Raw genomic sequence first — 24,008 nt, 5'->3', positions numbered from 1 at the left:
TCTCCAGGGTCTCTCAATACATTATGTTTGTCCACACATCTATCCTGCCAGCTCTCCTGGGTGGTGGTGGTGGTTTTTTTTCTGCATCCTGCACTGCGTGAGCACACAATTGCTGCTTCACCCAGCAACCACCAACAACTATCAGGCAGAATGAGAAATTCTGTTAAGGAAACAAGTTGCCACAGTACAGAGTTTTAATGAGAATTAATCCCAGAAAAAAACCTTTTATTTCTTTTAGATGTATAAAGGTTTGACATCAGAAGACCACATAATTTCTGCCTTCCAGTGAAAAAGCCATTAACTTCGATGGAGACCATCACAAGATCCAAAGTATAATCAGCCAATCTGTTTGGTTTTTTTGTCCCTTCAGGCTAACTTCAGGGTTCTCTTATTTTTTCTCTCAGTAGCAGGAGAGACAGAAAAACAATTTTACTAGGAAGTGCTGGGGGTTGGGGACAAGGAGAATTGTTGAGCAGTCCAGTATTTATAACAAATAACCACAGAAGGAGAGTTGTAGAACGAGCTAAAAGTGTTCAATGTTTCAGCCACCCAGTGGATCATAGTGACCTGTGCTGTTCAAACTTAACCAAGTTGCAGATGGCAGCATGAGGCGTTAAGACAAGGAAAACTGATTAAAATTAAAGGAAATACAGCATAAAAAGGACAACAATACAGCATAAAAAACCTGAAACCGTCCCCCCCCCCCCCCACTAGTTGTTAGCCTAACATTAGCTTGCTTCTGTTTAGCTGACAGAACCTAGCACAGTTATACAAACCACCATCTAAACATCCTACCTTAGCTAATAAAGTCTCACAACTCTCCTGTCAAGTAAACGAGTGTTATACTCATTTCACAAATGGGAAAATTAAGACAGAGACTTTTGACAACAGTAACTCAGCAAATCAACAGCAGTGCCAGGATAAAATCCGAGTCCTGATCCTCCATTGCCATGCACCTGATGCAGTCATTTATCCCTGTGCAAAATAGATCTAAAACACTACCATTCCAATCTGGTAGTTCTTCATTTGGATGTACATATATTGTTTACAACATGAGTTATACACACACACACACACACACACACACACACCACCATATACCCCTCAATTGTCTTTTTTTTTTTTTTTGGATGGGAGTTGTAAGAAGGCTATGTAAAAGAAGGCTATGTAAATAATAGTAACTAGAGCCCCATACCTTCACAGGGAAACTTTCCTGTCCAAACCCTTCAAGACGTTCCACTTCACTGATGTACATAAGTTCAGCTTCTGCTGCTGGTATGCCACTACAATTAAAACAACATAGGACAGCAAGAAATTGTTCAGTACAACAAGTCATATTAAAGGTTCTAGCCAAAAAATGGCAGATTCGGAATAATCTAGATTGACTCACTTAAGATACTACTGAGATTCTGAAGAAAATGTACAATATAATTAAAACAGATTATTACTTGTATTATCAAGATGGGATAGACATTTTAGTTCATTCTCTATATTGTCATTAGTAGGAGGTAGAAAGCACAGTCCAAATCTAGAAAGGAGCAACCAATGTGACAGAAAGGCACTTTCTACTCCAATGTCTAAAACAGGTTGGCAACCAGAGCTATGTTATATCTGTAAAATTTTGTGAAAAGCTGATTAACTTTCTGTACAATCTAAATAAAAACCTAACATAAAGTAGCAGAAGAATAGCCATATGTATCAGTTTCCTACTGCAAGTGAAAACAGAACAGAGTTGTATCTTAACATTTTAGGACTCACCTATGAGTTTTATGTTCCTGAGCTACCTTTTGAGTCAGATCTTCCAGGACTGCTTCGTCTTGAGTCCAGTCCTGTAAGAATACAAACAAGAACACTCTGTTTATTGAAGGACACTAATCAGGAAAGAAACAAAGGAAAACACAGAACAGATACATTGTGATGGTGTAAGTTTTAGGGTTGCTACCTGTCTTTAAGCTTGCAGGACAGTGACGATACCTAATACTGATTGCAATGGAAATCTGGATCTGTTTGTTATTACCAAAACATTTCTGAGGGCAAGGTACCGGAGCTTCAGGGAAAACTTGGGGGGATTGGAAATTTTAAGAAGATTGTTAATTCAAAACAAAAAGGGGGCTAGAAATTTCTTCCCAAATACAGAATGGAAAGATCTAACACTTTTCTTTTAGCAACTGTTTCAAAAAAGGAGGCTCAAAAGCTTTGCTGTTCCTTTCAGTGCAAAGTAAAGTTTGCCTTGTGTTTTCAACACACAGTTGATGAGGAAATTGTTGTACGTTTTGTAAATGTGGTAGTGTGTGTATGGTTGGAATAATTCTGAAATCAATTGGGGCAAGATAATAAAGGAAGTCTGGTAATAAAATGAAAGCAAAAAAAAAGGAAAATGAAAAAGTTACCTACCAAAACCTCAAAGTGATTATAGTCATATAAAAAAAAATATGCCTCAAGGCTGTGTGTATTGTATGTGGCTAAACTGCCTGTTTCTTGCTCAGTGGAGGTCTCCCTGCAATATTTGTTTCTGCCACAGAAAAATGTGAAAGTGGTAGCATGCTAATGAAAAATGGCATGGTACGTGCCTGTACATAGCCACACACCTGTGGGGTGTTCTGTGTACATAACTTTGTTCTTTTCACTGAAGAAATGCCATTTGACACATAATGTAGCCTCACAAGATCAAACACAGTCCAAATGCAGCTGCCCCTCCCCCATTCAGCAGCACACTGCAATGATGTATTTTTCAGCAAATCAGTGTTCCACTTTGAGACCACATCTACTCCCAAGAGCTGCACAGATCTTCTGACCGCTGCTTTAGCACTGGGGCAGTCTACAACAGTTAGCAGTGGTTACAGTGCTAGTGTAGGGATTTTTACCATTATGTTACCTAACCCTGCCCAGGGGAAAGGATGAAGTAGAATTGGTGACTCAATTCTGGAGGACAACATGTCTCAAGGACTAGCTGCTTTGGCTGGAAGGGACAGAAACAATATACCTCTTCAGCTCTGGAGGATGTCTGTGCTTGTGCAGTACTTAGAATAATGGGGCCCTGGCCCATGATGAGGCTCCTAGGCACTACTGTAATGCAACTAATAAGTAATAGAATAATAGTAGTACTGGCAACATAAGAGGGAGGTAAGAGACAGCATGATGGCAGGTGCAAAGCAGAAATCAGACAACATAGTCTGAACAACAACAGAGGGCAGGAATGGAAAAAGAAGGTATCAACTGATAGGCCCAGTCCAGAACACTGGATTCAAACTCCCTCAAACTAGGGAGAAGTTTAGCTCCATATCCAAACTTTGAGACAGAAAACTAATTGCAGCGTACTGAAAAGCTCAGGAGTGCAGTCCTTTGAAATGTGGGCACATAGTGGTAGATTCACTGCACGTCTCTCTGTCCACAGTGCGGCCATAATCTTGCCCCAAGCGGCTACCCACAATATGAATAACAATACCCCTCATGGAGTAACATCAAAATAGCTAGTAGTAAATGGGGGGGAAGGCCTCATGAAAACAAGAACTCTGCTAGTCACTCTACATACCATCTGCCACGACATATGCAACATAGGCTCGCCATTTTCCCCTTCCACTTGCAGTTTTCTCTCAGATACTTCTGGATTCCCAGCACACATGAATGACATTCAATTGCCATTTCTCAACTACTCCTGCTGTCTGATGAAAACGCCTATAGCTTTACAATCTCTACAAATTTAATTTCAACTCAGAAAGAATTTCAAGATCAGAGCCTGATCAACAAAATGTTATGAAGGTGGAGCTGAAGTTCCGTAGTTGTGAGGTTGCTGGTCTTAGCTAAAGCCCAGCTTAGACTCAACAACTTTTTAAAGTTATCCATTCTCTCATCAATTGCTCATTGCTGTGGTATCAAAGTAGCCGGTATCTTTTACCTCATTCTCTCTTATGGCAGCAATTGTACATTTCTCTGCAGAATTTATCAACAAACATGAAATAGTTCATTAAAAATCTGAAAGATTTGATAGTTTCAGATTTAGATTTGTGTAACTTTTACTGCACACTCACTGTGGCCAAACCCTGAAGTCCTGGTTCACCTATTATTCAGGCAAAAGGCTGATCCATTTTGGTGGGAATTTTTCTTCAGTAAGGACTGCATGATTTGCTCTATGAGACTGCATTTGTTATATGAGCCAGTCCTCACATCCCATTACTATTTACTGTTTTTATTGCAATACCGCCCATAGACTCTCATCAGGAATATGTTAAATGCTGTATAATTTTGTAGTTTGTTCAAGTAGATATATTTCTTCTACTGAAATCTGTTCCTAGGGGAGAAATAAGCATGAATAGAGCTCACGAAGGGTTAAATTTGTGCTTCATGTAATTGTTTAGCTAAAACCATATGAAACACAATCTCTTTGGAGGCAAAGCTTACTTCAGTCATTTAAAAAATTAGCACTAACACTTTTCATTGAGCTATCAACACCACCATCTCTGAGGGATGGAGGAATTACTCATAGGAGACCATGAAATAAAGAGGGGAAAAAGTAACTCACCATAGGAAACAGAACATATTCTCGGAGGAAATCATGAGATTCAAACTGATTATAGTCACCAAAATCCGCTGGAAAAAACAATACCACATTTACTCATATTACATAGCACTTTCCATGGATACTAAAGCCTCAATCCTGGGAACCTTTGACTCACATGCTTAACTTTAAGTGTGTGAGTTCTCCCACAGAAACCAAGTGTTTGTAGGATTGAGGCCTTGAACACCAGTTAATTTTTTTTTTTAAATGTCCATGCCTGAGATAATGGTTAAAGATTGACCTGGGCACAAATACACAAGGAGCCTCTCCTTTTTGGCAGTATCCCACTCCCTGGAATGCAGGGGTTAGTACTCCATACTAATGCTTCATTGGCTGCTGCCACCCCAAAAAGAGATGGGGTGGCCTCTGGTAGGCATTTTGCTTCTCATAGCTCCCATCCTCCCCTAACACACGGTACAGAGTGGCCCTGAACATTTCACTCAGCCTTTGATAAAACACCACAAAAAGAGCTGTGTGAAAAGTGCTGGATTTAACATCCCAGGAGGCTGAAATCTCTTAAAAATTAACAATCTCAATGAACAGCAGAGGTTTAAGTAAACTTGGATTTTCCTTGTCATCCTAGACTGATATATACCAGGCTAGCCAAAAGTTCCTGCCAGGGGCGCTAGTTTAATACTTTATTCCCTCATCCTGGCAATTCCCTCTCACCCCTCCTCCCCCCAGCCCCAACCATTAAGGAGCGGATACAATCTTGGCACTCACAGCACTGCTCTTAGTCACCCACATGCAACACCCAAAGGATTATTATGGTTTAAATGTTCTTAAAATACTGCAGTTTTGAAAGTGCTTCCTAAAAATTAAAGTGCTTCTTCTGAAACATGCACACAACCTCCACCCCCCGCCCAAAAACCCACCCCTCATCCGAAAAAAAACATGTCTAGATTTTTCTATTTGTTAAATACAAACAGCTTATAACTAAAGAATGAACTTGCTGGAAAGTTATTTTATTTTAACTCAACCAGATCAAACGCCATCTACAGTATACTAGTATTTTAGAAGCTGGAAATCCCCACCATAAATCACAGCAGCCAAACATTCTTGCTAAGCTTCTAGAAAATTTCACCTAGTACAGAATGTCAAAAATGCCGCTTTTTTGTTTTGTTTCACCTCAGAGTTATGTTTTAAAATAAACAGGGAATCAAAATGGACATTAATATGCAATTCAAAATAATTGAGTATATTCCAAGTCTCTTTACAGATGACATGCAAAAGATAAAAGACAGAAACACAATGTCATGAGTAAGCAACAAAAATTGGAGTAAGTGTCAGATGCAGCTATCTATCATGATAACAGATTATGCAGAAAATTCACAACAAAAGAAGTGATTATTACTCAAACCACTTACAGAGACAGGAGAATGGCCAATTATATGGTAAGCGAGGCCTACACAAAGCCACTGGAAAGGTCTCAAATTGAGACAGTGTAATCCAATTTGGTGTCTGTCCATCACCACTTCATGCACTTGTACTTTAGGAAAACCTCATTAACCCATACTGCAAATTTCAAGATGGACATATCTTTTCAATTATACTAAAGATTCAATTATACTAAAAGATTTCAGGGCAATGGTCAGCAGAACACATTAGGATTTGTTTTTTCCCTTTTGTTTTTGAACACCTTATAGGACATTACAAAGGTATTTGTACCAGTACTGGCAAAGATCATATTAACTAACTGAATACTACTACTCTTCACCCATTGAACAGCTTTCATCCTGGGCACTCAAAGTGCTCTAAGCAGGTGAATATTAGTATTCTTAAACTGAGGCAAAGAGTAAGTTAATGACTTGGCTTTCAAGGTGGTGAGCATCCACAGCTCTCACTGATGTCAGTAGGGATGAAAGATGCTCAGCAGATCTGAAAATCAGTCCACAAGAGACCTGCAAAGGCCTTTGAGCAAGTCAGTGGCTGTCAGAGGTAGCACACAAGTTCTCTACTGCTAGGTCCTTGTTCTAACCACTAGACCACACACAACTGGAAGTTCCAGAAGGTCACAAATTAAGCTCTAGAAAATTTCATTTCAGCAACAGAATGCTCTACAAATAAGAAGAGACAGGATGGTCACATGTTCAAATAGGGTTAAAAAATGCCTAGGGACCAGTTGTACCAGAAAAATCTTTAATTTTTAAGAAACCAGTAACTGTGCTATTATTTTAATAATATTAGTTACTATTTGTATGTACAATTACCCTATTTGAACATTTGCATATGGATTCTTTTCAGCAGGCACATCTGTTGCATCAAGTTTTGAAATTCTGCCTATTAAAGTCTATTAGAACTAGACGGTCTGAGAGATATTATAACCTAATACACATTTATTTTTCTATATTATAGGTATGCTTTTTATCTCTCTCCTTATAGGCTAAGAGTAAAATCACAATAATAAACACCATAGTAATAACCACTATTATGTACTCTATAGTACTTCTGATAGGAAGTGCCCATTACAGGAAAGTGAATTTTTAATTAACTAGGCAAAATTAAAGGCAAAATTAAATTCAGATTGAAAATGGAATTACACTGAAAATAAAATTTGAAAAACAGTCAGTCAGCTTCCATCATTTTACAAAGTAGTCCACTATTATTAGAAGAAGAATCTAGATTTGTTTGTTGTTAATCCAGAAAATCCAACGTTGCAGTTGAACAATGCTTATATGGTATCTATGATCCAGTCCATGATTCTACACCTGAAATACAAGTAATTCCTCAAAAGCCCAGTCCTACTCCTACTGAAATCAATGGAAAGACTAATGATCCTTAACATGAATTGGGGTGGGCCTAATTAGTGTCAAATGAACACTTGGAATTAACTGTAGAGGGCAGTGTTGGAAGAGGACTAGCAGGTAATTTAACTTTACCTTGCACAGCTAAACCAGCCAGCCGGATCCCCTGATCCAACGAAGAACGCAATCGACCATCAAGAACATCTTTTTTCACTTGGAGGTAATATTGATACCTGTCAATAAGTGAAACAATAAAACGAGACCCAAAGTTTATATACTTGGATATTTTCTACAGAACAAAGATTGCTGAAGACAGAACATTTTTACGCAAAGGTTGTGTACTTAAATTGTACTGTGTATGTTGCAGATGCCATACATACAATTTTAATTATAGCACTTTAAAATCACCACTGTGATCCCTATCAGGACCATTGTTCCCAACTGTACAAAAGAGAGAAATCAGACTTCAATTGTGCGATTATCAGACCACACCACAAGAGTGACAGCTTCTGGAATTGCATCCACCCATAAATTCTGTAGGTGCAACTGAGGAATGCATGCAGCGTTGTTGTAGCTGTGTTGATCCCAGGATATTAGAGAGACAAGGTGGTTGAGCTAATGTCCTTTATTCAACCAACTTCTGTTGGTGAGAGAGACAACCTTCCAAGCTTACATGGAACTCAGACCTGAAGAAAAGTTCTGTGTAAACTCAAAAGTTTGTCTCTTGGAAGGGAACATACATCATGGCATTCCCAGATCACATGCAACAGAATTAAATTAATCAGGGAGGAACACACAGACTGAATATGTAGGATAACAGGAAATGGAATTAGGCTTGGTCTATATTTTTATACAGATTTTGTACCAGTACAACTGGTTTCTGTTACGGGTTTGATTTTTACCAAGAGAGTTAAAATGTGTACAACTCTTCTAGTATGCCTTATAGTGGTATAGTTTATCCCTCTTCCTGTACAAGAATAGTTATGCTAGTATAACTGCATCCACATTAGGAGAATTGTACTGCTTTTACTATACAGAGGTAAAGCAGTAATCTGTTTGTGTGGATACTTAAAAATGACTGGAAGTTAGCTAATGTAACGCCAATATTTAAAAAGGGCTCTAGAGATGATCCCGGCAATTACAGACCGGTAAGTCTAACATCGGTACCGGGCAAATTAGTCGAAACAATAGTTAAGAATAAAATTGTCAGACACACAGAAAAACAAACTGTTGAGCAAGTGAGTCACTATTGTTTTCCATAGGTAGGGAATTCGTAATAGCTTACTAATCTATAGAGTTCTTCGAAGGGGTTCAAATACATGAGGACTAAGGGGGATTATCTATGTGGACATAGTTGTACTTAGATTTCAGAAAGCCACTTTGACAAGGTCATCTAACAAGGCCTCTATGTAAATTTAAGTTGTCATGGAATAAAAGGGCAGGTCCTTTAATGATTGATGAACTGGCAAAAGAAGGAACAAAGGGTAGGAATTAATGGTAAAATTCTCCAATGAAGAGGGGGTAATTAGTGGGTTCCGCCAAGGGTCAGTTTCTATGGACCAATCCGTATTCAAGTTATTCATAAATGCATCTGGTACAGTGACTGTGGCAAAGTTTGCAGATGATAACTAAACTCTTCATGATGTTAAAGACCAAAGCAGAATAGTAAGAACTTCAAAAAGAATTCACAAACTAAGTGATTGGGCAACAAATGGCAAATGAATTAATGTGGATAAATGAAAAGTGAGCACATTGAAAAATAACCCAACTTATACATACAATATTGATGGGGTTAAATTTAGCCTACAACGATTCAGGAAAAGATCTTGCGTCCATCATGGATAGTTCTTGAAGATGTCCACGCAGTGATGCAGAGCGTCGGTCAAAAAGCAACAAGCAAGAATCATTAAAAAGGGGATAGAGAATATAGACTGAGAATATATTATTCGCCCTTATATAACCCATGGTAGCCCACATGCTCGAATACTGTAAAGCAGCAAAGAATCCTGTGGCACCTTGAAAGGACTAAAAGACGTCTTGGAGCATCAGCTTTCGTGGTGTGAATACACCTCGTCAGATGCATGGTATGGATAATTTCAAGGGGCGAATATTAATGCAGCAAGCTAGAAAATAATGAGGTTAGTTCAACAGGGGAGGATGAGGCTTGTTCTACAGTTGAGGTGTGAAAAAGCCAAGGGGAGAGAAACTGGTTGTAGTTGAAGCCAGCGAATTCCAGTCTTTGTTTTAATCCTGGCTAGTGGTGCAAAATTGGCAGATGAACTGAAGCTCCAGTAGTCCATCTTGAAGTCTGTCCTTGAAGTTTTTTGCTGGCTGGAATGGCACCTTAGTCTGCATACGTGTTGGCCATAGGAGTTGAATTGTCGTCCTACAAGGTTTTTGTATATTGCCCATCTATATATCTGATTTGTTCCATTTGCCTATTTCCGTTATTAGGAAATCTGTGTACAGATTGGTTCCTACCTCAATAAGATATATACTAGACCACTGAGAAAGGTAGTAAACGGGGCACCTAAACTGCATGGCGGTTGAGGAGAGGGTCATAGCGGAAAGATTAAGAGGGCTGGCCTTTCAGCTTTGGAAAGAGGAGACTAAGGGGGAATATTGAGGTATATTAAAATAATAGAGTATGATTGTGGAGAAGGAGATAGGGAAAATTATTATTATCCATAATACAAGAAGGTCACCAATTGAAATTTAATAGGTAGCAGGTAAAACAATAAAGGAATCTTCTCACCACAGTGTAACAGTCCACTTGTGGAATCCTTACCCTGAGGAGGTTGTGAGAACGGCTGGAACTACAACAATGTTTACAAAGGGAACTGGATAATCATGTGGCTAGTCCAGTAAATGGCTATTAGAGCAGGAGGTAATAGAATGGTGTCCCTGGCCTCTGTTCATCAGAGGATGGAGATGGCTGGCAGGAGAGAGATCACTTGATCATTCATGTTAGCTTCACTCCCTCTGGGGCACCTGGCAGACAGATACTGTCGGCAGACAGATACTGGGCTAGATGGACCTTTGGTCTGACCCGGTACGGCCGTTCTTATGTTCTTATGTGGACAAGTCCTAACAGTATCAAAACAGATCCTTATTCAAACTGTAAGAGCAAGTACCTCAAAGTGCCATCTGACATTTCTGTAGGGTGCATTACTCTAATCAAACCTTGCACATTCTTCTAGAGTGAACTCACAAATCAGCACAAATGAGATTCAGGATCTTGCCACTAGACAGCACCAAAGTTCTGGTAAGACCTGCCTTCTCAGGATTACAGCAATGGTAGCAATACCATAATTTGATCAAGAAGGGATTCTCAGTATAAAGCCCATTTTCATTTCCTTCAAATTAGAGAAATTCCCCTTTGAGATTAATTTTTTCAAGTTTACTTACAGCCCAAAGTTGAATTCTGGGCGAAGTGGGTGAAAAAAACCTTTGCAGATAATTTTGGGTTTCTAGATTTAAAAAAATAAATGAAATAAAAGCTAAGATATTTTCATACATTTTCTTGTGTTCTAGTAACTCACAACCAGTTTCATTTGATAAGTTTTGATTTGGCATGCACATAAAGACTGAAGAAAATTGAAAGACTCCCATTAATTTCAATGTGCTCTGAACAATCTGATTGTGAGAAAGGAAAGCATGAACCAATGAGAATAGCACACAGCTTCTCTGCTTGGCCTTTCTGCCTCCAATCGCAAATTTCACAACTCTGGGATTGTATGGCCTGGAATTCAGCATACTGTGCAAAACACAGATAATCTGAAATTGCAAAGAAATGGCACCAGAGTCAGGCAGAAAGACTGCCAGACTTGCCTTTGCCATCACCTTAAATGGAGGTAGGGGAACACTATGCTTATAATTTCACATCTGCACACTAAATGACTTGTAGTCCATGGGAGTTTTGCCACTGACTTCAGTGGGGCCAGGATTTCAACAACAGTTCCTGCAAAAACTACAGATAAGCCACACTGCAGAAGACATGAACAGCAGAAAATATATCACGATACCACAGTTACTGCATCAGAAGTCATGACAAGATTTTGAAAAGTAACTAGTGATTTTGGGTGCCTCAAAATCTAGATCAGTAGTCCCCAAATTTTTCAGTGTCACGCACCCCCCCTTGCCTGTCTGTGACCCCTGACCCACAGAGCCATGGCCAGAAGCAGGGTTGCGGCTCCAGGGGGGAGGGGAGTCTTGGACGGAGTAGGAGGGCCAAGGCTGGAACCACAACTAGGGGTGGGGCTGGAGCCGGGAATGGAGCTGCAGCCAGGAGCTGGGGCTGAGGCCAGGGTCGTGGCCAGGCCATGGTTGGAGGCTGAGGCTGGGCCAGAGCAGAGCTGGGAGTGGAGTGGGGCTGGGTGTTGCTCCCTCCCTGCCCTATGTGAGGGCTGGCCCAGGCCCCGCCACGCACCCCTGAAGGTTCCTCCGTGCCCCCCGTAGGGGGCACACCCCACAGTCTGGAGACCTCTGTTCTATGTGTTCAACTTGCAACACCTTTAAAAGGCTTGATTTTAGGGAAGTTCTTAGCACCCACCTTTCTGATAACCAGGTTCCTTATATTATCTCACACTGAACACCCAAAAATGGTGACACCCACAAGCACAAATCACTTTTTAAAATCTTGACCTGAATGTTTTTTATAGCACCTGTATAAGACAAAGTGTTGAGCGGTGTTGAATTGTATTAAATGGATAGCATATGTTAAACCTGACTGGCTGCTGGGCATGGAGATTGGTTATTTATTTATTTTGTAACATTTGCTAATGTTTCCGATATACACGCATCTATGGTTAGGGTGACCAGACAGCAACTGTGAAAAAACAGGAGAGGAGATGGGGGAGTAACAGACCCCTATATAAGAAAAAGTCCCAAAAAACAGGACTGTCCCTTTAAAAATGGGACATCTGGTCACCCTACCTATGGTAAAAAGAAAGAAATCCAAATAAAATAAATAAATAAATAAATAAATAAAAGCAATAGAAATGTAAAACCTACCAACCTTATCTAAAATACATACTGTTAACTGCGTATTCATTAGAGTATTCCCTTGTACTTTCCCATATTTGCTGTATGAAATACTACAGATATGGAAGTTAGCTAACTGCATTTCTTAGTTGGGGGGCATGGACCAGCACTCATGTCATGCTCCCCGCCATCAGTAACCAGCCCAGGCTGGGCAAGCTAATGACCCAACCAGCAACCAAATTTGGTGATGAATCCTGATCACATGCCACGTGAGGCACGTTGGGCATATGCCAAGAAGAATCCTTATTTAGGCCCTGCTCCAAAGCCCACTGAAGTCAAAAGAAGGTGGGCTTTAGATCATGCCCTTGGCTATCTAAAGCATCTGTCGAGTTTTTAAGTACCATCACTGTATAGTACCCCTGCACAAAGAGTTAAGTCGTAGCTGCTTATGTTATTTCTACTAGGTGGTCACCATTTTCTTTATAAATCCTTATTTTCAGAATTTATAACTTGGTCATAAATGTATGCTGTGGGCTGAGACTTTGGCATGCAAGAGCTCAACCTGGAGCAAATTATTTATTTCTATTTACAAAGCATGCTCGCTCTTTGATTTATTTTAAAGGACTATGAACAGCTGAGTTTAGGCCCAAAATTCCAGCTTTAGCCTTGGTTGGTGGTGGGGTTTTTGGTGGTGGTTTTTCTTTTTAAAACGAGTTGATTGTTGGGGATGGGCATCATAAATGCGACCATGAAAAAAAAGGGCTATCTGTAATCAGAGAAAAGTTATAAACACTGCATTTTCCTTTGGGGTGGAAAACATTTGCTTGCAGAAGAATAATATGGATGTGCAACCCTCCAAGGATAAAGTAGAGAAATGTAGCCCTGACAGGAACAGAGTAAAATCTAGAACCCTGCTAGGGTTGGGAGAAGCTTGTTGGGATTAAGAGATAATAAGGGGCTCTGACATTGCCTTTGCTGTGGGACTCATGGGAGCTCTTTGGACAAACACTGGGACTGTTGCTGGGTCCCAGCTCTGGTTCTGTTCCAAGATAGGGGATGGTCATACTCCAACATGCAGGGTCCCTGGGAAATCACCAATTCCCTGACATCACACTAGATCGTAAGTGGTGGGAGGAAAAAGTCATGGGCTCCACTTTCTAGGAAGGGGTGGAATAGAGGAGAGACTCCACTACTGCTCCATAGGTGCACGGCTCATCCATGCTGCAAGGTCACTGTCTGGCTCTGTGCCCATTCAGCAGGTGAGTCAGCCTATGGCCCACAAGCTGTGAAATCCTTAGGGCTCCTTCATATGAAATTATATTAATTAAATGTTATTATATCACTAGCCAAGATATGTGTTTTTTGATTTAACTGAAATTACTTAGAATCCTAGATGAATAGAACATTTTTTAAAATTGTCTAAATAAATATTCACTTCAAACAAACTGTCTCAGAAAAGCAGATAAAAATATGTATTTTATAAACTTTCAATGTTTTATATATGTTGGATAAATAAGCAAATATAATAGACAAAAACATAGTTGCACATTGCTACAAACTGTTACACAAGATGGCAGAAACCAAGAAATTCACAGTTATGAAGCCCTGATTCAGAGTTATAGGGAAAGGAGAGAGAATAAAAACATGAGCTGAGAACTGAGGTTCAATCTTCTTTGCTCATTTTGGGTTAACATTTTTTGAGTATAGTCTTTAAAGTTTAATAAAGACTACCGCTGTTTGCCAGCCTATAGTTAATTCCAAGGGGAATGGGAGTGGACAACAAGTCTGAACAAAACCATAATTACAAGGATATAATTTCCCACAACTCCATTCAGTAAACACAGAAAACATTACGAGTATATTTGTTTCTATTGCTTCAATAAGTGAGCCCTGTTTTTTTTAAAAGTAACAAAACTGCGAGCAGATACTAGATATCAGAAAGTATCTGAACTTTGTTAAAATACAGAACCTGCCAATATCAATCAGTCAATACCACAAAAGAGAAAAACAAAACGAGCTTAAAAATGTGGAAAAAGGGTGCAGGCTTAAAACTTCATTCCATGATCCAGCTACAGCTGTGTACATCTTGAGAAACTCCAACTGACCATATAATTCTGCATTGCAAATTTAGCACAGCCTATATCAGCACTATCTTTCATCATCAAACTTGTTTACAATATTTTTGGTTTAGTATTCATAACATGACTTCACCTACTGGGATGCTCTGACTACCACACTCTCTCTGATGCATAACTGGTGCCCCAATTATAACAAGGTGTAGCAGAGTGGATCTCTGCTCCTCCCCTGAAGGGGTTAAAAACAGCAAGGGGAAGGGGCTGGGGCTGGAGAAAGCAGCCTTTAAGCTGGGCTGATTGGGGAAGTGGCTGCAGCTGGGGCCACGCCCCAAACTGAGCCACAGGGCCTAATAAGGCGGCCAGGGAAGCAAAGTGCGAAGAGTCTCTCTCTGACTGAAAAGAGAGACAGGCCTGGCTGCTTGGGAACTCACCCAGGGGACCTAGAGGAAGGCAGGGCTGGGGAAAAGCCTTAGGAGCTGGGAAGCCCTAGACCAGCAACTCTCCAGGCTGCAGGGCCTAATTCTAGGCCTCCAAGGTACTGGGCTTGCAGAGGGGCAGCTGGAGGGTAGGTAAAGGCAGCCAGTCCAAAGCCCGTTCCCTATGATGAGTAGCTGATACTGCAGTCTGCCCCAGTGAACGGGGGCTAGATGGAGACTGGGCAGTAGCTATCTACTGAGGCAAAGTGGGGATAGAGGGTTGGGGTTCCCCTGGGGAGGGGGGGGGGAGACCCAGTTAAAGGGGCACTGGGGTCCAGGGAGGGACACGGAGGCCAGCAGAGGACAGGTGGCTCACCAGCCTGCAGAGGGTGCTCTGGGCTGGGACCAAGCTAATTCCTAGAAGTCACCAGCAGGAGGTGCGGCAGGAGTGAGTCCGCTCGTCTACACAAGGAAATAATCAGGTTCCCCATTTGTATTAGACTTTTGTTATTTTGAGTAGTGAACTTCTTAAATCTCAAAAGCTAAGCAGGGACAGGCATGGCGAATATTGGAGGAGAGATCATCCTGAGAAGTTTATTGGGGCATTCGAAGATAGCAGGTACATTAGTCAGTCCTGCAGAGCCATACCAGTGTTGGGTCCTTCCCCTTTTTTGCTACAAACTCCCAGATAGAACTTTGTAAGGAAAACATTGCATTCAAAGCATTTTATTGATCTCTGCTTCTTCGGTGGAGGACAATGTAACTGCTGCACATAAAGAGTACTGCTCCTGGTCAACAGATTTGGTTAGCAGGGCTGGTGCTCCCTAAGCTTCAGAGCCCAAGCTCCAGCCCAAGCTGCAACTTCAATTCACTGTCTACACTACTATTTTAGAGCACTAGTGCCAGCCCAAGTCCATTGACCTGCATTCAGAGGCTCACTTCCACGGGCTATGTAGACATAGCCATAAATGGCTGACAGCTACACTACAGTCAGAATCCAGGAACATCAGTGCCAAAAATACAGCCCCTTATGTTGCAATTTAAACCAAACGAATATTTCAAGACTTGTGGTGCTTATAAACTGGCATTGCAGCAAGACAAGTGTAATGCTCACAGACGCCAGTCGTTAGCAGGCGGGACAAACTGGGGACATCTCTGGAGCTTAGTGCATGAGCCTCTATAGCATGAGCTAAAAGATAACTGGCTGTTAGCTAAGGCTATAGAACAGACTCATTAATCTCTCTCTCTCTAAGTGGTCTTAGTGCCACTAGATGGGACAGAATGCCACACCCAGGAGGTGCGTGGGTTAAACAAGCATTGAGAAGAATGGGCGTTGGACAGAGGAAGCTGTACAAATGCATCAGGACCCCTCCCTCCTCTTTCTGGCTTCCAATCCTCAGGAGATGCTACAGCAGATCTTCTATACTGTGCAAGGGATTCTCCCCAAGCGTGCGCAAATATTTTTTGTAGGGATAGGACATTACCGTAACATACACATTCACCAAGTTAGATTCAAACATTCTTCATTATTTCTTTTCTTTTTAACAATCCCCCTCTGAAGAAAAGAAAACAACATGATCAGTGGCAATCAGGCTGCTTTCCTTTACACTCTTGTGGCATTTGTCTGCAACAGAGAATCTCATTTCTTTGGTTAAGTCATCTAGAGAACAATAAAATATATTATGTACTGTAGGGGATACTGTGAGCAGCAGTGTACTTTGAATATTTCTATTTTACTTGCCTCCACTGTGCATCAAAGATGTGGGCTTTTTTGCCAGACACATCAGTTTTGGAGGGCTGGCAAGCATTATTTCTAGTTTTTTAAAAGATAAATGCAAGTCTGATTTTGCTGGGAATTTTTGTCAAGTATAAATAAATATATTAAAGAATGTTTTTTAAAAGAAAGATTTTTTAAAATTTGATTACATTGGATGTATTTGAAAAACCAGCACAAGTTCTTGGTAGCAGCTTACAAAATGTGCGTTAGTTACTCAAGAGGTACAATGCCTTTAGAATTGTCCCTAATGATGTAATTACTGGATTGACTAGCAGTTTTTCATAACTCATTAGGTACTTCTTTGGAGCCAAGCCGATCTGTTGGGTAGCTGCTAAACTACATAGTTTTGTTTTGTTTTGGTTTTTTTAATGGAGGAAAGAAGAGAACGGCTGTAATGTTACACAGAAGCAATAAAACTCATTAAGAAAATGGAGGGGAGGTAGTCTGGCCATCAGAGGCACAGTACAGGATTTTAACATTCAGTCCTTCCGCTCTTTTATTATTTCAGTATTTTTTAAAATGTGATTAGATCATAATACAGACCTATCAAATTAGTAACATTAAGTGCTATGCTGGATCAAAACTCTGGTCCAGCTAGTCAAGAATTCTGTTTGAGAAAGAAACAAGAAACCCTGTAGGGGGCAATCATGGAATAGCCTGCCTATAGGGGAAGTTTCTTCTTAACAGCATGCTTACAACCCTTGGTATAATTATTTTTTAAATATTAGCATCTCCAATATGGATAGTCTTGTTGTCCATATAATTTAAATCTTTTTAATTCTACCATGCTCTTGAAATCAATTATATCTTGCGGCAGTGAGTTCCACAGGTTGAGTGTGGTGTGTTTTTTTAAAAGTATTCCCTTTCTTTCCTTTTAAATTTATCTGTCTTTTATATTTTCATCTTCCATGCCGATGCAAACATTGGCCTACATGTTGAGAGTGCAAAGGAAGGTGCTGATTAGCACTGACTGAAATGGTGAATCTCTGTAATGTAGACAAATCTCCACCAGTCTGAGGTGATACCCATGAGAAATGAGTTTGTGGTAAGCCAACAGCATCCAAGAGAGGGCAATAACTTTTCCTCATTGCAGACCTAGATAGGTTTTGAAATAATAATAGAAAAAAGGGAAATCTCAGTCCTTCAGGCAACCAGATACAACCTTTAGTATATTGGCATAAATGGTCTTACTATCAGGTTATGATTTCTGGTGCTGGATGTGCTGAAACAGATTTTAGAAGCTGGAATTCAATCAGTACAGTTTATTCTAAAGGCACTTTAAAAAATACAAATGTATATATTTGTCGCAGCCCAAAGGCCTCTGGCCTAACATGGCGTCTTGATGGTCAATTGCCAGTCATCTAAAGGTCACACTAGTACTGTGTGCAGCACCGTAGTGTGGTGCGCAACCTTAGAGGGCCGTGTGCAGATTCCCGCCTTTTTGCCTGGTCACCTAGGGGTTAGGCTGGGGTCGTGTGCAGTCTCCTGCTCTTCTGCCTAGCAACCCAGGGTCAGGTTAGTGCTGTGTGCATAACACCAGCGTGCCTTGTGCAAAGGGAGCCGATCTGACCAATCGTAACGCAGTTCAAAGGGTCGGATTAGGGTTGTGTGCAAAACTATGCTAGTGTGCTGAGTGCAGCTTCTAGTAGCTTCTAGTGTGCCGTGTGCAAAATCTGCCCACGTAGGGGGCAACAGGCTCGGAACCTGGAGGGTTGGGGGAGCTAGGGACCAATCAAATTGCGCCAGGTGTAAAACAGCCCCTGGAATAAAACCATGCCTTGGGCCAGGATCTGTAGGAGTATCCGCGAACTGACTGAAGAACCTGATCAACCCTTCAGCCAGGGGTCTCCTCCGGATATAGCCGGCTCATGTCGTGTTGTTTATTATTTTTCCACGGATTTATTATTTTTCAACGGTATTTTTCACGTGTTGCTTATTTATTCTACGGTATTTTCCACGGATTCGGTATGCTTCTGGTGTCTGTACTGCTGGTCAGCTGTGCCTGGAATACGGTATTTGCTCACTAACTATCTGTGCTTTGCCTAGCCTTTCCCTCTTCCTTCCCTTTTTATTTGGTATACAACTGCATATGCTACTGCCTGCTGTAAAGTTATGCATATATGGTATCTAAGGATTGAGTTGTTTTAGATAACTGCTATTAAAGTTAATTTGGTGTCATTGATAATAATATTTGGTTAAGTGTGCACACAGTTCATTTAATTTGGTGTATTCGTTTACCTTTTACAAGAGCAGTTAATTGTAAAGTATTTGGTTATGTGTTAATAGATGTAAATAGCTTGTTTTAGGTTGTGTACAGGTTTCTTATGCTACTAGCACTGTTAGTTGGTAAAAGTGCTCCTCCCCGGCCCAGGTTGTGATTTTCCCCCTGTTAATAAACAGCCACGTGGTGTTTGAAGTTTCCAGCCTGTCTGGTCGTGGTTCTTTTCCTCACTCGATTAGAAGAAATTCACCGAACCCGCATTCGGGTCGGACAATATTGATGATTTTATGGTAGCTGAGAGTATGGCAAGTCTTCATCTCTGTCACTGGAATAATTTAGATTCTGATAAATACCAGAGTAACTCTAACTTGCTCCACTGGAATCGCACCAACCATTCTACCAATGGAAGCCTGAGGTTTCTGGATACTAATGACAGCCATTTATCTAGGACTTGTGGTAGAATATCGAATACAGTAGCTGTGTTTCACTACTAAAGAGTAATATTTTGGAACATTGTCATTTAGTGGAAGTCCACCACACCCTGCAACAGGAGGGAAAAAAAACAAAACCCTCAGCAGGCTAACCAGGAAAAACTGAAGGAAAATGAAGAACCTGTACTGTACCCATCAAACTCCTCCCTTTAGAAACTCAAGCTGTCCATGCCAACTTTTAAGTGCAGTCATAAATAAAAGGTTCCTGGGTCAGAAAATCCTGGAGCTTGAACAGCCTCATCAAGAAATTCCAGGTTAACTGCAGGTGACTGATCGACAAACCCTGGCAAAACCAGAATCAGAAATGCCTTCTAGAGCTGGGTAAAAAAAAAAATACAACGTAATATTTCATTTTGTGAAATAAAAAAGAAAACATCTTCTGGGAGTTTTTGGCCCTACCTACTGATACAAAAGGTCCTTCCTGGGCCAGCACTATTCCAATGACATCTGTTCACAGGACCAAAAGGGAGGATAGTTCAAATACACAACTCCTATCACCTACCTCAACAAACAAAACTCTTTAGAAGCATCCATTTGCAAACCTACTGTTGTAACTCTTCTCAGAAGGGTTTTTTCAGGGTCAGTTGGGGAATTTCCTTGGGATTCTAGGTGCATCTCCATCCCTTAAACAGGGATGGCTCTAGGTATTTTTCAGCCCCAAGCACGGCAGGCTGGCTGCCTTCAGGGGCTTGCCTGCGGGAGGTCCCCAGTCCCACGGATTTGGCGACACACCTGCGGGAGGTCTGCTGAAGCCGCGGGACCAGTGGACCCTCCACAGCCATACTTGCAAAGGCAACCTGCCTGCTGCCCTTGAGGCGACCGGCAGAGCATGTCCCGTGGCTTGCTGCCCCAAGCACACGCTTGGCGTGCTGGTGCCTGGAGCCGCCCCTGCCCTTAAAGCTGAGAGGATCCACTGGGCCAACACTCTCCTGCAGGCTAACAAATCTCTCATGCAGTAAATCTGCCAACTGGACTTTGAGGAGGGGAACCTCCAAGCAACCAAAAAATATCCACAGTTACAGGAAAGTAGCCTACTGAAAAGGACAAGGAGGTTTGTGGGGGGAGGATAGCAGATGAACGACTTTGATTAATATAAATTTCAGCTTCGTAGAGAGTCATATTCCATTCATTTCAGCGGGCGTTTTGTGGGCATACGTTCAGATAATACATCCTGTTAGCTGACCTACTCATATTGCCAGTAACAATAAGAAGCATATGCAAAGGCAAGTTACCAGACCAAACTGAATCAAGCTCCCAAAAAAGAGGCTTAATATTTTTCAAATTGAGGCCCAGCTACAATATAATCACTTACCTAAAGGCAGCAGAATGTGAAAACCTAGCACAATTAATTAAAGGCATATCTTTATAAAAAAAAAAAAAAGTGCTGCATTGCTCATGTTACTTGCAAGCCCCATTTGCTCAATTTACTGCTTAGAAGTTGTTCTTATTTATGCATTCTAAAAAAGACTGACCATCACGATTTCGGATCTATTTTGTTCCATGCTATACATAAGCACCATCAGATTACAAACAAAAATATGCATTTCAGGCATTGTGGGCCCAATTCTAATCTCCTACTGCTATAAATCAGAAGTAATCAGAAATCTAGAAATCAATGGAGTCAAATTGGAGTGAGTGAGAACAGAATCAGGCATTCAAGAAAGAAAAAAGTATAGACATTGGGATTTGGAACTACATGGCTCAAGGGATTAATAACAGGATTTGAAATTTTTCTTGTGTAAACTGCTAGTTCAAATCCAGCCAAACTCACTGGGGATCAAAGGTTGTTGCCGTTTGGTAGTCAATGTGAATTCAATTGCTAGTGAAATTCCTAGCTGTCAGGTGCCAATCATTATCACATTCAGCATCTTTGCCAGGTGTTTTTGGAAGTGAATTGTGACTAGGTGAGTGGTATAGGGCTTTGGCTGTGTGGAACATCGGTTCACCTTCTGTGGGGAGAGGGGTCTGTATGTTTGGATAGCCTCCACCTCAGTAGAAAGGGGACCAATCTTTGTGGGGACAGGCTATCTGAAATGCAGCCACCATAGCCACTTGCGGCTACCAGGGGCTTTTCATGCTGCCACAACCTCCTGGGTGGTGATTGGGGAGGGGGGGAGAATTGGGGGGAGGGAAGCAGTGGCCCCTCCCCCGGGGCCAAAAGCAGGGGTTGGGTCTTGTCCCCCTCTGGAAACACGAACACTGGAGGAGCAGGCAGCCAGTGAGTTCCCCACCTTCCTGGGGCAGAGGGGTCGGGCTCAGCCCTGGCATGGCAGGCAGCAGTCTCCAGCCACGAGGCTTTGGGCTCCATCCCCAGGCCTGGGGTACATCCCCAGGCCCCATCCCCTGGCGCAGGGCTTCAGGCTCTGGCCCCTGGCCATACAGCAGCTGGCTCTGGTCCCTGGCTGTGTGGCAGTGGGCTCTGGCCCCATGCTCACCCCCTCATCACTTCTGGCCCCCGTTGCCTCCCCCAGCTCCCTATCCATTCCCACTATCACCCTTGGCCCTCCTGTTTCCCTACGCAGTTCCCCATCCAGGGCTTAATTTGTCCCCTGGCATGCTGGGGCTGAGTAAGTCTGCTGTGAAAAGTGATATTTGTATGCTTGTTAATATCACTTTTCACAGTGGACTTACTAGCTAGCTGGGTGGGTATGAACAGTGATATTAACATACAAGCATTACTTTTCACAGCAGCAGACTTACTAGCTAGAAAGTCTAAAATAATAAAAGCAACGAAAAAGTAAAAGAAACAAACAACAACAAAAGACAAAAATGTACAAAGCACCTTATTTGTGTTTCTATTCTGTTTAGGTCCAGTAAAGAACAGAGTCAACTGTACATTATTTTTATTATTGAATCTTCAAAACCCCCCTACATAAATGATTTGGATATGCATATGTGCATATTTATTTGTCTTTCCTAAAACTAATTAAGTATTTTAGGAAAAATTGCCAGAGCAGCCACCAGCAAGAGTTGGTGGCCGTACTTTACGCCACCAAAAAATTTGTTGCGAGAACCCCGGGGCTAAATTAATAGCAAAAGGGAGGGTAAAAAGAAAGAAGATAGGTGCACTCAGCACGAAATTGAGATGCTGAGAACAAATTTAATCAAGAATCTATGAAGAGAAGAATAAATGAGCATAAACTGAGTCTACCTGGCATTACTGAAACCTGGTGGGATGATTTGCACAACTGTAATGTTAAAATCAATGATTATAAGCTATTAAGAAGGACTGAATGGGCAAAAGGGGGATGGGGAGTACTGCTCTACATAAAGAATGGCATTACCTGTTTCCAAGTCACCGATAACTCAGAAGAAAATGATCTTGAATGATCATGAAGCAATGTCTTAACAGATAAAGCACAAAATGAGGTACCAGTTGGTGTCTGCTACAGACCCCCAAAGTACATTAAGGAACAGGATGACTGCCTGCTTATGCACCTATCCATAAAGTGCAGGGGGAGGGAGGAGAACTGTGTGTAGGGTGGCCAACTGTCTAATCACACAAACCTAAACACCACTGTCCTGCCCCTTCCCTAAGACCCTGCCTCTTCTATCCCCCCTCCCTCCCCCCAACTCTTTCACCAGGCTGGGGCCGGGGTGCGGGCTCTGAGCTAGGCCCAAGGGGTTTGGAGTGTGGGAGGAGGCTCTGGGCTGAGCCTGGAGCAGGGCTGCAGGAGGGGTGTGGGGTGCCAGCTCTGGAAGGGAGTTTGGGTGCAGGAGGGGGCTCTAGCCGGGAGAGCAGGTTGGAGTGCAGGAGGGGGTGTGGAATGCAGGCCTGGGAATGGAGTTTGGGTTTGGAAGGGGGCTCACGGCTGAGGAAGGGGTTTGGGTATGGGAGGGGGTTTGGGGTGCTGGCTCAGGGCTGGGACAGAATGGGGTGCAGGAACGGGTTTGGGGCGCTGATTCCGGGAGGGGGTTCAGGGCTGGGGAGTGGGGGAGAGGGGTGTCTGAGATGCAGACTCCAGCTGGGAGGCACTTACCTCAGGCGGCTCCTGGTCAGAAGCACAGCCAGGCTAAGGCAGACTCCCTGAAGCAGCCGGCATGTCCATGGAGCTCTGGGAGGGGCAGGGGGCTCCGCACGCTGCCCCTGCCTGTAGGCACCACCTTCCCAGCTCCCATTGGCCATAGTTCCCAACCAATGGGAGCCGTGGAGTTGGCACTCGGGGCAGAGGCAGCTTGCAGAGACCCTCTGCCCCCGCCCCTCCCCCCAGGGCTGCAGGGATGTGCTGGTCACTTCTGGGAGCGGCATGGAGGCAGGGCAGGCAGGAGCCTGCCTTAACTCTGCTGTGCCACCAGACTTTTAGCGGCAATTTGGCTTCAGTAACCTCTGGGAGATAAAGCCTGATTCCAGGAGACTCCTGGTGAAACCGAGAGGGTTGGCAACCCTAACTGTGTAATCATGGGGAACTTCAATTTCAGTGTCATATGCTAGAGGTCTCATGCTGCCAGTACTTAAACATAATTGGAATTTTTAAACATTATAGAGGACAATTTCCTAACTCGAAAAGTGCTGCAGCCAACACAGGGGAATTCTATATTAGACCTTGTCTTAAGAAGAACTGATCACAGAACTAAAGGTTAATGGTAGCTTAAGTAGAATTGATCTTGACTTGATCACATTTTATAATGTGCAAGTGGAATAAATTCCAGAACAGTCATCCATATACTTGATGCTTTAATAGGGACAGTTGCACAGAGTTGAAAACAATTATGAGCTAAATCAATTGGGAGAAAGAACTGAATCAG

At 42.1% G+C, this 24,008-nt stretch overlaps 1 protein-coding gene across 1 annotated transcript in view; it reads right to left on the bottom strand.

The window, feature by feature from the left end:
* PTPN14 (protein tyrosine phosphatase non-receptor type 14) overlaps positions 1 to 24,008 on the bottom strand; it is a 190,389-nt gene that overhangs the window by 51,071 nt on the left and 115,310 nt on the right. The window contains exons 4-7 of the mRNA XM_032771245.2: positions 7,435 to 7,532; positions 4,520 to 4,587; positions 1,759 to 1,829; positions 1,196 to 1,283 (exon numbers count right to left, since the gene is read on the bottom strand). Of these exons, the coding sequence (XP_032627136.1) occupies positions 1,196 to 1,283; positions 1,759 to 1,829; positions 4,520 to 4,587; positions 7,435 to 7,532 (325 nt within the window). The remainder of the gene's footprint in view (positions 1 to 1,195; positions 1,284 to 1,758; positions 1,830 to 4,519; positions 4,588 to 7,434; positions 7,533 to 24,008) is intronic.

This window comes from Chelonoidis abingdonii, chromosome 3 (genome assembly GCF_003597395.2).
Source record: "Chelonoidis abingdonii isolate Lonesome George chromosome 3, CheloAbing_2.0, whole genome shotgun sequence".
Lineage (NCBI taxonomy): Eukaryota > Metazoa > Chordata > Testudines > Testudinidae > Chelonoidis > Chelonoidis abingdonii.
The sequence above is the reverse complement of the archived record's forward strand: the minus strand, read 5'-3'. Positions and strand labels throughout refer to the sequence as shown.